The 12,698-nt window shown below is 32.1% G+C and overlaps 1 protein-coding gene across 1 annotated transcript; it reads left to right on the top strand.

Moving 5' to 3' along the window:
- Window positions 1–7,568: 7,568 nt before the first annotated feature.
- Window positions 7,569–12,145, top strand: LOC148280163 (uncharacterized). The gene is made up of 2 exons (XM_088228875.1): window positions 7,569–8,210; window positions 10,683–12,145. The coding sequence occupies exons 1-2, from the start codon at window positions 7,955–7,957 to the stop codon at window positions 11,609–11,611; spliced, it is 1,185 nt and encodes a 394-aa protein (XP_088085001.1). The 5' UTR covers window positions 7,569–7,954; the 3' UTR covers window positions 11,612–12,145.
- Window positions 12,146–12,698: the final 553 nt, after the last annotated feature.

Here is a 12,698-nt window from a genome sequence, read left to right as displayed (position 1 = left end):
CTTTGGATAACTGTTTTCGACTAGATGGCTATGGTTTCCACTGCAATGTTTCATAGTCCCTAAACCGATGCCTAAACCGTAAAACTAATCAACTTACCTTCAGGTATATTACAAATCAGTATAATGTCATGCAGAAACCTCAGAATGGGGGAATGAGGACGATATTGAGATGTGACAGATAAACAAAAATTCAACATAATTATGTTGACGGTACTAAATTTGCTTTCGGTGAAGCAAAGAGTAATTTTAAATACATGAGTATTAATATTTAAATTTTTAAAAAATCGTTCCCCGAAAAAATGCTCAGTAACGTTCAGCGTAATAACTAAATTCATCGCTATCCCACAACGAGAGGTGAAGGTTTTAGACTCCCCAAAACAAGATTTCAGGCAACTCATAATAATCTGAATCGTAAAGGACTTAAGATGTCAGCCAAAGGACATAGCCCGGGCGGAGAATAAATTTCGTCAAAATGGTTCCAGACTACTAACGCATACAATTGCAATTTTTGAACACACAGTTTCACGTTGCACCGAGGGTCGCATAGATACCTGGCAAATGAATCATTTCTAACTCAGAATAAAATTGAATTACCCAAATAATTTAAATACTTATACGTTCGAAATTTAAATTCCATGCTCGTTCTTTATCGAGTTTTCACATTTATTTTTTTTAATGTGTGTATTTTTCAAAATAAAATCATACATAGATTCAGTTAAAGATTGACTCGTTTTCAATTTTCCTATTGCTATTTAAGCACATGGAGATTTTTCAACGCATTTTTCATTTTAATGCATAATTCAAATGGAATTTGGGTATCGTATTTACATGATTTATTTTACTCATGTAAATACGAGTAAAATAAATCATGTAAATACGATAAATGTCATAAATGTAAATACGGTCACTTTTTGGCTGGCTTTTTTGTATGAAGATTCGTATAGGATTTTTACACCTTTAAAATGGCGACAGTTTATACGATATAATGATTCAACAAAACGTATTATTAAAAAAAACGAGATATTGAGACTTAGAAGAAGATTTAAGCATTACGATAACTTAAAAAATAAGGCCGTACCATATATACAAATACGTTAAATATCTATTTAAATATTGACCGTTTCATGATCTTTGAGAATATTTTCCACTAACTTGCAAGATAAGAATAAAAAAACAAAAGATACTGAGCCCTAAAAAAAAGTTTTTCAAATTTTGACGAAATATTTTTTAAATTTGGCCAGGACTACTACATATTACTACTACTTAAATATTCCATCAAAATATCACATTTTAGAATTTCGTAGGCCACTCTCCCTTAATGAATTGATAAAAGAGATTAGGGATGCTGGGTCTATCGCATCGTTTCGTGGGGATGGTTTTTGTTAAAAACAAACATCCATATAGGTAAATAGAGTGTCATCGGAAAGCGGGTTTTACAACAATATTTAGATTTTGAAATTATTTTTGTATATACGAGTATGTTGTTTATTAATTAAGTCATAACTAGGTGTTCAAATTTTTTTTCTACAACTTTATTTAATTATTTAAAAATAAATGCATTACAAATGCAATCGGAGAACTAATGCAGTGCCCTATGTACCATTGTTTCCGGATAAAATAATAATTATGGTAACGATAATTTTTCCGATGGTTTTTTTCTAACTGCACTAGTAAAATAATGCGAATAAAAACAATTGAAACCAAAAACGGATTACCTATGCTTTATTCACATCAAAATAACCATTGAGGTATACTAACAGAGTTTTTTTGTGGGTATTTCTATTTTGCTCCACCGTTTTAAATTATATGTTTTCGTCTATTTTAATGCATATTCATACCTTGTGTCGGAAGATAAATATTGTATTAATATCTAAAAACAAAATGGTTAGTTTATTGAGCCCTCATATTTAGGTAAGTGACTTCAATTACTTAACATTCACATAAAAAATAATGACAGTACATGATAACACTAAATTATTCGCATTTTTCATTTCGGTAGGTGTATGTATTTCGGGTCGATACCCGAGCTATAACCACAAAGTGGCAGTGAAATAAAATCATTTCGAATAACATACAAAAATGAAATGTTCAAATCAAAAATTTGTTCAAAATTGTTTGAAACTGTTTTTTTAATTTGTTTAAATTTTTTAATTTTTTTCAGATTTGTTCAAAATCTGAAATAAGGAATATCTTCTTCTTCGGCCTTATTCTCTCCACTGCTGGATAAAGGCCTCTTCCAAACGTCTCCATTCCTTCCTATCACACACTTATAGTTAAATATCACATACGACGAATACCGATAAAAATATATTAAATGAATTAAGAAATATTAATTGTGTTTTTAAAATCAATATGGAAATTGTGGAGAAATGTTTTCATACATAACATTGAAAAATAAATTATTAAAAAATATGTCCCTACAAATACGCGACATGTATGGCTTTTGTGACGTCAAGATTTGTGACGACGTTCTACTTAAATTTAAACTGTCACAAACATAGTTCAAAATTTACTGCTACCTACATCTACCTTCATGTATATTACATTTTTTTTATTGTAAAAAATATTATTTTTTTACTCGACAGTATTTTATAGACCCTTATTAATTTAAAATTGGAAAAAAACGTCATGTTTCCCTATTCAAATAATTGGCGTTCCCAGTCTCTTTAATATAAGTCATGTTTATTTAACCTAGCCGGACCGAAGGGGGGATTCGAATCCCCCATAGAACGATTTTAATTCGATAACTCGAGTATTTTTAATGCTATTTGCCCTATATTTTTTGTAATCGTGAAAATAATAGAAAGAAGCATTTTCATGTTTTTGTTTGGAAATTTTAAAATAGTTTATTTTTAAAATATTAAAACAAAAAAAATACGTAAATTAAAAAAGGGTCAATTTCACTTTATGTACATTTGCATTTGGTAAACTAACAAAAATGAATAAAATACATGAATGAGTAAAATATGTGTACGCGAAAACATGAATAAATTATTGCACGGTCATAAACAATTCCAACGTTTTATTCTCCTGACGCCATATACAAGTAGGCGCTGGGGTCGTTTGGTCCCCCCGTTCGGATCATGAGAATTTTTTGGATGCTAAGTGAGGAAAAAAGACAGTTGAAATAATGAGGCATTTTATTTAAATTTATATATTTTACAAAAACTGCATAAATTACCTTTAACATATAAATTGAACATAAAGAAAAAAAATATAAATATATTTATTTATCTTAAAGTAATAACCTGAAAAGCCACTATATTTTTATTTATTGACCATAAAGTTAACTACAGATTACAGCAATACAGGCCGTAATAAATAATTAGATAAATTTTAATAATAGTATTTCCGTGACAGTTTTTTATACATCGGCTAAAACTTTTCGTAGCGTTTTAGAAAAAAATAACTGTCGGTCTCGTGGTGTAATGGTCAGCGCGTTTGCCTACCATGCCAGAGGTCTCGGGTTCGACATGGTTGATATGAAATATTTACTTAAAAGTGTGTTTTCACAATAGAACATTTCATAGTCCCTGGACTAGTACCTGAAGCGTAAGATTGATCATCTTACCTTCATGTAGCAAAAATGATCAATATACACTGCGATTGGTGTACCAATGCAGTGCTCTATGCACCATTAGGTGCGGAAATGAAATGATGATGGTTATTTTCTAAACACTGCACGATTTTTTGGGCATGTTGTCCTAGTTTTAATTGGTACAATTATATTAATTCATTGTTAAAACTTTAATTGCGATTCATGGTCAAAGTTTTATGAAATACATACGAATAAAACATTACAACTTCCAATCTATAATACGGGTATACAAGTATGTAATGTCTTATGTCTCAAATCATTCCTAAAAGATGTGTAGAAAATAAATTGTTATATATTTATTTAACTGTAGTATTATGTAACTTATTTATTATAGGCTATCTTTATATATATAATTCCTCTAGACGTGTGATGTCACCGTACTCCTCCTTAACGGCTTAACCGATTTACGTGCTGTTTTCAGAAAAATATAAATCTTTGCGCTGATATTAAAATCTTCAATCTAATGTGTAAAAAATAAGTAAAGAGCATAAATGTTTTATTCATCGACCTACCAGGGTTGTATCGAGGAGAATGCATTGACAAAAAAATGGAAAGATTTTGTTTTTTTGCGTATAAAAAAAGTTTGTTTTTGAATGTTTAAAACAGCATTTGTTTTTTATGGATCTCAATCAGATTCTTTCCTTAAATTCCTTATAATTTATACCCATTTATTTATGTTTACTGGATTTTTTATAATATTAAATTCAATACATTTTTAAAAATCGTATTCCTACATAAGTACACCCCTCTGTGGGTGAGAAGACCGGAGTTGGACGTTTACAAAAAGAATGCCATATTTGAAAAAATATTTATTTAATGTTTTGGAATTCAATAATAAACAAGTACCTCCTTAAATTTAATATTTGAATATCAGCATTTTTTAGTTTTTGAATTTAATCACAAACAACTTAAATAAGTACCTAGGTACCTACTTATCAATAAAAAGTATTTTTCCAAGGCAAGCCAACGTTCAGGCAGGACAACGTATGTCGGGTCAGCTAGTATATTATATTTTATTTCAGGAATATTAAAAATCAACTTTTTGATGCAAGTATGTACTTGTTTTATTTTTTTTCATAGTACCTACCTATATTTGAAGTCACTAAATTTGTCAGTTAGGTATGAACATTGTATTTAAGGACGTGACTTGTCAATACATTTTATTTAAAATACTGGACACCTTTCGTCAAACAATAAATACTTCATAATAAAACAATGGGCAGCAATTATGAATATTGTTTTAAATAAGTAATATCTTGATGCCTATAACATTTTCCTCACGCAGCACGCACTCGATTGTGCGCGAATGTAGAAGTATTAAGATTTAGGTAACTGATTATATTAACGTTACTCGAGTGTTATTTGGGGATATTCGAAAGTTTCTTTATCAGTTCCCACGATTTTCTAAGGTGAAAAGAAATCAGTTTCAAACCAGTTCAATGGCACATAGTGGCGAAAACAAATTTGGCAAAATGATGAGTTATTTATGTATAATTTGTAATACGTATATTTTGTTTTTAAATAAATTTCTGCCTTCATATAATTTACCAATATATTTAAATTTTGGGGGGCATTTTCAACGAGTTGTAAATATCACTATTAAAAAATAATCAACGAGTTGTAAATATCACTATTAAAAAATAATCATCAAGTTGGTTAAGCGGGGTTGGAACTTTGGACCTAATCCGTGAGTTCGCGACACCAGTCACTAAACCACAACCCCACAAATACATAATAATATATTCCACTAACCATATACACGGCAAGGGCGAACTGTGTATAGAAGCGATTATGCGCAGCTTACCATTGTATTTGACTAACCATAATAATGTTTTACTGTTACTTTATTTACAGAAAAACAAATAAATAATTACCATTTATTTTTAATCATTTACACCGTTTGTATTTTTATCCTAATATAAATATTAATATTAAGAAAGCGCGCCCAGCGCCTGCGGTGAGCCAAGAAACTAGCCAATTATTCCAGTTTATTTTTTCCCAGTGCGGGTTTTTTCTCCTAGATAAAACTTACAGATTACTTTTGATTTAGAAAATAGTATTTCAAACATTATTTCAGAAAGGCTATTTTTCTTTGAGATGGTACTTTTGACATAAGACCATAATTACTTTTATGCGTCATATTGCAGGACATATGGCGCTCGAAGCGGCCGTTTTTAGCCGGCCAGTTGACATTTCAATTGAATACCTAATATCGACTGAATTCATAGTTCTATTATTTTTTAATGAGTTATATATGAAAGTAATGGATCATATATCTATATAATATAATTTATGACATAGTTACCTCGTTTGAGTTGATTTTATGGATGAGAGTTGTTGTATCACACAGAACCACAGAAAAATATCAGTTTATAGTATATATTACTTTCATTATATTATGTACCTTCCATGTAGGTACAAATATATTATTTTTTTATAGCTTACCTGTAAATAAAATCACCATTCGCCACTGATACACGGTTATCAAAGTACAGTAGTAGTATTATCTACTTTTATTAATAATACTACTATTTAGAATGCACATATTATAATATACCTACCTACTTCACTATGATTTTACTATCATTGTCACACGATAAAACATTTCATTTTTTCCGCTATTACGGTTTATGTTTTTACGGTATTTCATGGTAAAATATGTCAGTTTTTAAAAAAACTCATTATAATTTAAAACATAGTTCGTCGGTATGGCCGTTACCGTGGGTTGTTTCAATTTTTATCTCTATGCGTACAATATGACAATTTAAAATATTCTCAAGTGTTCCTACCAAGTACCAAGGTAGCTTGTAGATAGTCTTGAAGGAATATGTACTCGGTGTGATGTATGAATACCAAAATAACCGTCGGTAAACTTTTAATCTTCTTTGAGTTTTGAGACGCTTGTTGAATGATTCTCGTTGAATTCCTTTTACACTGTAGTTAGCTATACATGTAGCGTATAGACACGAGATTAGAGTATACAATATCAAAAGAGTGCCATAGTTACAAGTAGACGTTTAAACGACGCCCACAATTTGTTTTATTTTATTTATTATTATTATACATCGTGTTTTACAGCCACATGCACGGTTGTTGTAATGTTTGTAACAAAATACAGAAGAGTTATTGCCAATATTTCTTTGGGTCAGAGGCATTGGGGCGTTACTTGATTTTTGTAGTTTTCAGGAGAGTGAAAATATGAATTGATTATAATATTATTTTATTTCGTGTCTAATGCCATTCCTAAATATATAGATATGTTACAACATGGCAAATTTGAATGAAAAATCATCTAATTCCATTTCACTGTCCAGATTGTTGGATTTAAAAAAATACTCGGTATAATTTTACTATATGAATTGGAGCTACAGATTTATTTAAACCAAAGAGTTAAGAATAGTATTTTAAACATTAGCGAGACATTACATAAATTTATTTATTTATCATCAATCATAATATGGTTTCCGCAAAATGCTGCGGGTTGTACAGATCGTTATATGAAATTAGTATTTATTTTATAATTTTTGTTTTAAAATAATATGTATGCTTCTACTTTCCGTTATGTTGAATTTCAACTTAACACCGGACTTTTGGTCTCAAGGAGTTCGGAATATGTTACTATTTTTTCTGTTCTTTGTACTTTTGTAATATATAAACAAATATAAAAATACGTAAAAATAATTTATTTTAGTCAATGTAAAGGTACTTAGAAATGACTAGAAAAGTTTTCTGATTGTCTTCTGATCTTGAATTTTCTCTCCAAGAAGTAAACAGTTTTTTATATGAACAAGTTTGCAGTGTATAGACGGTTCTTCACTTTAAAATAAATATTTATTTCAAAATATCCTTTGTGGAATTTCGTATGAAAAATTCATAATTATTTTTTTTATGCGTACATGTATGTTGTAAAATGAGCAAGCAGTACCTACGGTCAATGCTGGTCGCAATATATTCCATTTATAACGCGTGTGAATCAGAAATATTCCTCTGAACTGAGAATGGGGGCAATAATCTTCTACAAGATGCCAGAGCCAGTGTATCGCATTCTCTCACAAGAGAATGATAGTAACAATCAGCTGTGTAAACACCCTTTATGTCCGATAACGTGTATAAAGTGTTCCCGGATTTATGGCGTCTACAGCTGCTGCCGAAACGGGAGAGAGGAGTGATATAAAAAAGGAAGAAACGAAACATGACCATGTGCTGGTAAAGGATGGCAGGAGAGGCAGAGGGGGAGAGGTACTCCTCAGACAGTCTGACAAAGTCATGTTCTTGGTGTGTCACTAGTCTCGATACCTCTACATTCATCACGAGTCCCGCGCCATGGCACAATGTATCTAAATTACAATCCTAATTATGGATACCCTTAATCAATCTTCGATCGCTAACTTTTCTTCTCCGAATTCCGACGAGGTATTACTCGGTACTTTTTCCGAATATAACAAAAGTGACTTGGGTTTAAACGTTACGGATTTTCACATAGAGCTTTCTCCCACCGGATTTCCGCAAGTTCCAACTAAAGCTCTTATTTCATATTTAATATGCGTAAACGGAATTGGTGTAGTGTCTAATTTGTTTGTTATCGAGAGTTTTCTGAAAAAAAATGCCAGCGGTAAGATTTTTTTAATAAATATAATTTTAGGAAATAACATACAATAATACCTAATAGCAACCTATACCTATATTTTACATAATATTATTTCCTACGTTTTTATCCCTTTTCCATGAATAATTTATGATACAAAAAGTCATTTGAATTTTCAATCGATATTTCGATTGAACGTTAAAGTGAACTTCATTGTAAATATATTTTTTTGCACATTTCGACTCATTAGGTTAGTATAATTACTCAATTTATCATTTATTATTATTCTTTAATAAGCCAAATATAGAATTGGGTTGTGGTCCCGTGGCTAGTGTCTCGGACTCACGGATCCGTGGTTCGAATCCCAATCTACCCCAACTTGATTCCCATTTTCTAATAGTGAGTTATTTACAACTCGTTGAAAATGGCCTTGAAAATTAAATATTTGTGTAAATTATAAGAACGCAAATATTTATTTAAAAAAAAATAAAAAAATATGTATACAACTATAACTCAATAACTCTAGATTGACATTGTTTTTTTGTACCTGTGTTTTTCTCGTGTAAAGTCAGAGTAATTATAAAAAAAAAATACAATTCTGTATGTAACCAGGGTCCCGATTACAATGGGAAGTAAACAGAGTTATCTTCGACTGTCTATAAAGAAAAACCGATATTTGTGTACGGAAATTAGTATATTTGCATGAACATTTAAAGTATCTTCGTCGGTAACCTATAATTAAACATGTTTAGAAAAAAAAAAATGTATGCATATTCTGCTTTTCATACAGAAAACTTGATTTTACTTTGTAGATAAAATTGAAGATAAATGTTAACTTTCAATTGTAGTCGGGGCCCAGATAGTGTTTCCGACTCGACGGAGACTATCAGTTAAAAATCCTCGAGAGGAAAATCGAGTGGAGATTAGTCCGTCTCATGGTTAGGTTAATATATTTGCCAACCATGCCTTGGGTCCGGGTTCGATTCCCAGCGGGATCAAACGAAATATGGCTTTTGACTGCGACATTTTATAGTCCTTGGACTGGCGTCTGAAAAGTGAAACTGATTATTTTACCTTTATGTACCTTACAATACCAATGACCGCTGATACAATGTGATTGAAGTGCCATTGTGACCATGCACAATTGGGTGTGGATAACGGAACCATTAATGATTTTATCAACAAAAAAAAATTGAGAAGATAATATGAAAAAATGTTTTTTTCCGCTGCAAAATGAATGGCGAGAATCTTATGCAAACTTCGAAGGTTAAAGATCTGGGCATTACTTTTGTGAGTTTTCTGACATTTCATAATCAGATCGTAATAGATCGCAGTAGTTTAAATATGTTAGAATTCGTCCTGCGTACTGCCAGGGTTCTTGGTAGTACAAAAGTACTGAGAATTCGGTGCGAAGTAGACTTGAGAGTGGCTCGATTTGGGGACCATTATGGTGGAGAGGGTTCAGAAAAAAAATCTTCGATTTCTTTTCTTTCTTTCTTTCGTGCGGATATTATCCATTGCTTTATTCCATTGAGTTTCTCCAGGGTATGCTTGGTTACAGCACTTTAAATACCACAAGGGATGTGTATCTAACTACGCATTTCTTTCGATTGTTGCACGGTACTGTCGACAACCCTGAAACTAATTATTAGCTTCTACGTTCAGGATAATTACCTTAGACAGAGTCAACATCGACCGTTCCACATTCCAATACACAGGACCAACCTGCCAATGGTTATGCCTGTTGGCGGTACTACATCTATGTTGGAAAACATTGCTTTGAACATTGATATTTTTCACGTCATTGAGGAATTTTTTCGTTACACTGTTCTTTTACTTTAAAATAATATTATATGGATATAATGTATACCTTTGTGCTATTTATATATATACCTAATTCTATTGGTTTTTTTAAATTATTTGTATATATTTGAATTAAGATTTTCTATTTTGTAATATTCGTGTAAAACAAATAAAATTTAAATCAAAATAACCTGTCATTGGCTGGTTTAAACCACTTTACCGGCTGTATAACATTCACCATTCTGCCTGTTTAAACATCCATATTTCTTCAATTATTTTATCCGTTGTAAAGTAACTGATGGATATTTGGTGCTGTCAACCAAAACGGAGTGTGGAGGAGACGGTTTAATCGTGAATTAGAGGCACTGTATGGCAAACCAAACATTGCACAATTCTTCAACATAAGAAGATTACAATGGTTGGGCCATGTGTACAGAATGAATGATAACCGCACCCCAAAAAAGATTCTTTATAATACCACTTCGGAAGGCAGACGAAGCAGAGGCAGGCCAAAATTAAGATGGCTGGATAATGTGGAAAGTGACATTAGAGCGATAGCGCCACTGATGATGAAAGTAACTGAACCCTTGTTTGACATAGATGATTGTTTCATTCTTAACTTACATTCTCAAAAAACTTTTTATAAAAACGAAATTTATAATACAATATGTTTTTGATTTTACTGTTATTTTTCAGGTCTTAGCTCCTTGCTGGTGCAGATGGCAACATCTGATATACTGTTACTGACCATCGTGTCAGTCCCCGAGATGCTGACCAACAACTTCTCATCCTGGGTCTTCGGCTCTGAAATGTGTTCCGTTTACCTGGGGTTCGAGGTGTTCGCCGGAACTCTGGCCGTCTATTTCCTCATCATCCTCTGTTTCCACTCCATCGCCAGCGCCAACCTCGCGCTGAGGACGGGAAAGAGAGACGGGGAAGAAGAGTTGTTGGAAGATATTACGGAGATGAAGTCTTCGAGGCACAGCCTCGTATCGAGGAGTGAGTCTTCGTCGCCCACGAAGTCCGCTGATGCTGGAGGGAACGAGTCGCCGAAGATTCCTGTAATAATTCCCGCCATTCTCGTTTGGATCTTGTCCGCGTCGCTGAGCGTTCCAGAATTCGCTCTGTCTACAACGATTGACACGAGATCGGGTCTTAGTATCTGCGCATTCGCCGATAGTGACTACTTGACAAGCATGCGAATATTGCTTTCCATCTTTCAAGTTCTGATACCCGTTGTGGTGTTTACGGTGTGCGGCTTGCTGATAATGTATAAACTTCGTCGAATAATTGCGACGAAGGAAGACTGCAATGACTCGATGTCTGTTCTTCGACTGTCTCTATTTCTGTGCTGCCTATATTTGGTGCTGAGTGCACCTCGCTCCATCTTGGCGTGTACCCACCTCCTTCTCGCGGGAGAAGAAGAGGACTGGAACCGCTTTAAAACTCCTCCTTTAAACAATTCGCACGCTCCACCATTTGTTTCCTTTACTCTAAGTTTCTTTCATTTTTTCGCCTCAACCATTAAACCGTTTGCGTTTATTTACTTCGTTAGAAATCCAAAAAATAAAATTTTAAAAAAATTTATGAAATATAGGAAAACTAACCAAGAACACGAATTATAAAACGAGGCTTGATAAGGTGTGTCAAAAATTAAAACGGACTATGCTTTACATTTTACGTGTACCTAAAGTACTGTTACGTGAGTTTTTAAAAATATGTATGAATTACATTTTTTTGTTCGTATTGCTTTCAGATACTTATGTAGATATTGATTGATTGATTTGGTGTTTATTTTGTAGAACTCCATATTTAAACTTATAATATTAGAAATCAAACACTGATTTGAGTCTACTGAACACTTTATTTTGTCTTTACTAATATATAAATATAATATAGAAAATATAAAAACAAAAATTTCGTGACAATTGTTTCTCCTTGTTAGGGCATTTTCAAACGAATGTGTGAATGAAACATACGTTTTAAAATGCCCTAAGAAGGAGAAACTTTTGTAATTTGTAAAAATAAAATAAAGTGTTCAGTAGACTCAAATCAGTGTTTGACTTCTAATATAAGTTTACTTATGTAGGCGTTTCACCTCATTTATATAATAAAACTGTGCCATATTATTTGTAAATAAATTTACCAGCCATCATGAAGAGGTTTTTTTTCTTCTTTTGAGAATGATCTCCCATTACCACATACTTGCGTAAATGTTTTCTAAGATTTACCTTATCAATAAATATGATATTCATACTAAATATACATAATAGACCCATGTCCGACATATAAGAAACGCCAAAGGCACGATGTAATTTAGGGCAGAATTATTTTAATGTTTTAATAATTATAGCAACCAGCTTGAAAAAAAAATAAGTTAACTACATCCATTGTTCAAGTGAGCTTTACGTAAATTATAAATTATCAAAGCGATTGCAACCTTTTCATCTTGTACAATTTAAATGTCTGTATTTGCACATCACAATAATACATTTAAATTATTCCTTGACTAGAATGATTCATTTCGCTCTTTTTAGTATAAAATATCTTAAAGATGAACAAAAAAATGACAATTAAAAGATGTAAGAGGCACTCGAGTAAAATCGATGTAAAATTGTAAGCCTAACGTAATTACCCAAAACTGAATTAACACTATAATATTAGACTTAAAAAACCTTTGCGAACACTTTTCTCTCTTCGGATCCACACCCA

This window comes from Micrasema longulum, unplaced genomic scaffold, assembly GCF_059751315.1.
Source record: "Micrasema longulum isolate JH-2025_06_02 unplaced genomic scaffold, ASM5975131v1 h1tg000611l, whole genome shotgun sequence".
NCBI lineage: Eukaryota > Metazoa > Arthropoda > Insecta > Trichoptera > Brachycentridae > Micrasema > Micrasema longulum.
Note: the sequence above shows the minus strand (reverse complement) of the source record. Positions and strands in the feature narration are given on the sequence as shown.

Coding starts and splice junctions, on each gene's coding strand:
- LOC148280163 (XM_088228875.1), top strand. CDS start 7,955: ATGGATACCCTTAATCAATCTTCGATCGCTAACTTTTCTTCTCCGAAT. Junction 8,211..10,682: donor TCTGAAAAAAAATGCCAGCG/GTAAGATTTTTT, acceptor GTTATTTTTCAG/GTCTTAGCTCCTTGCTGGTG.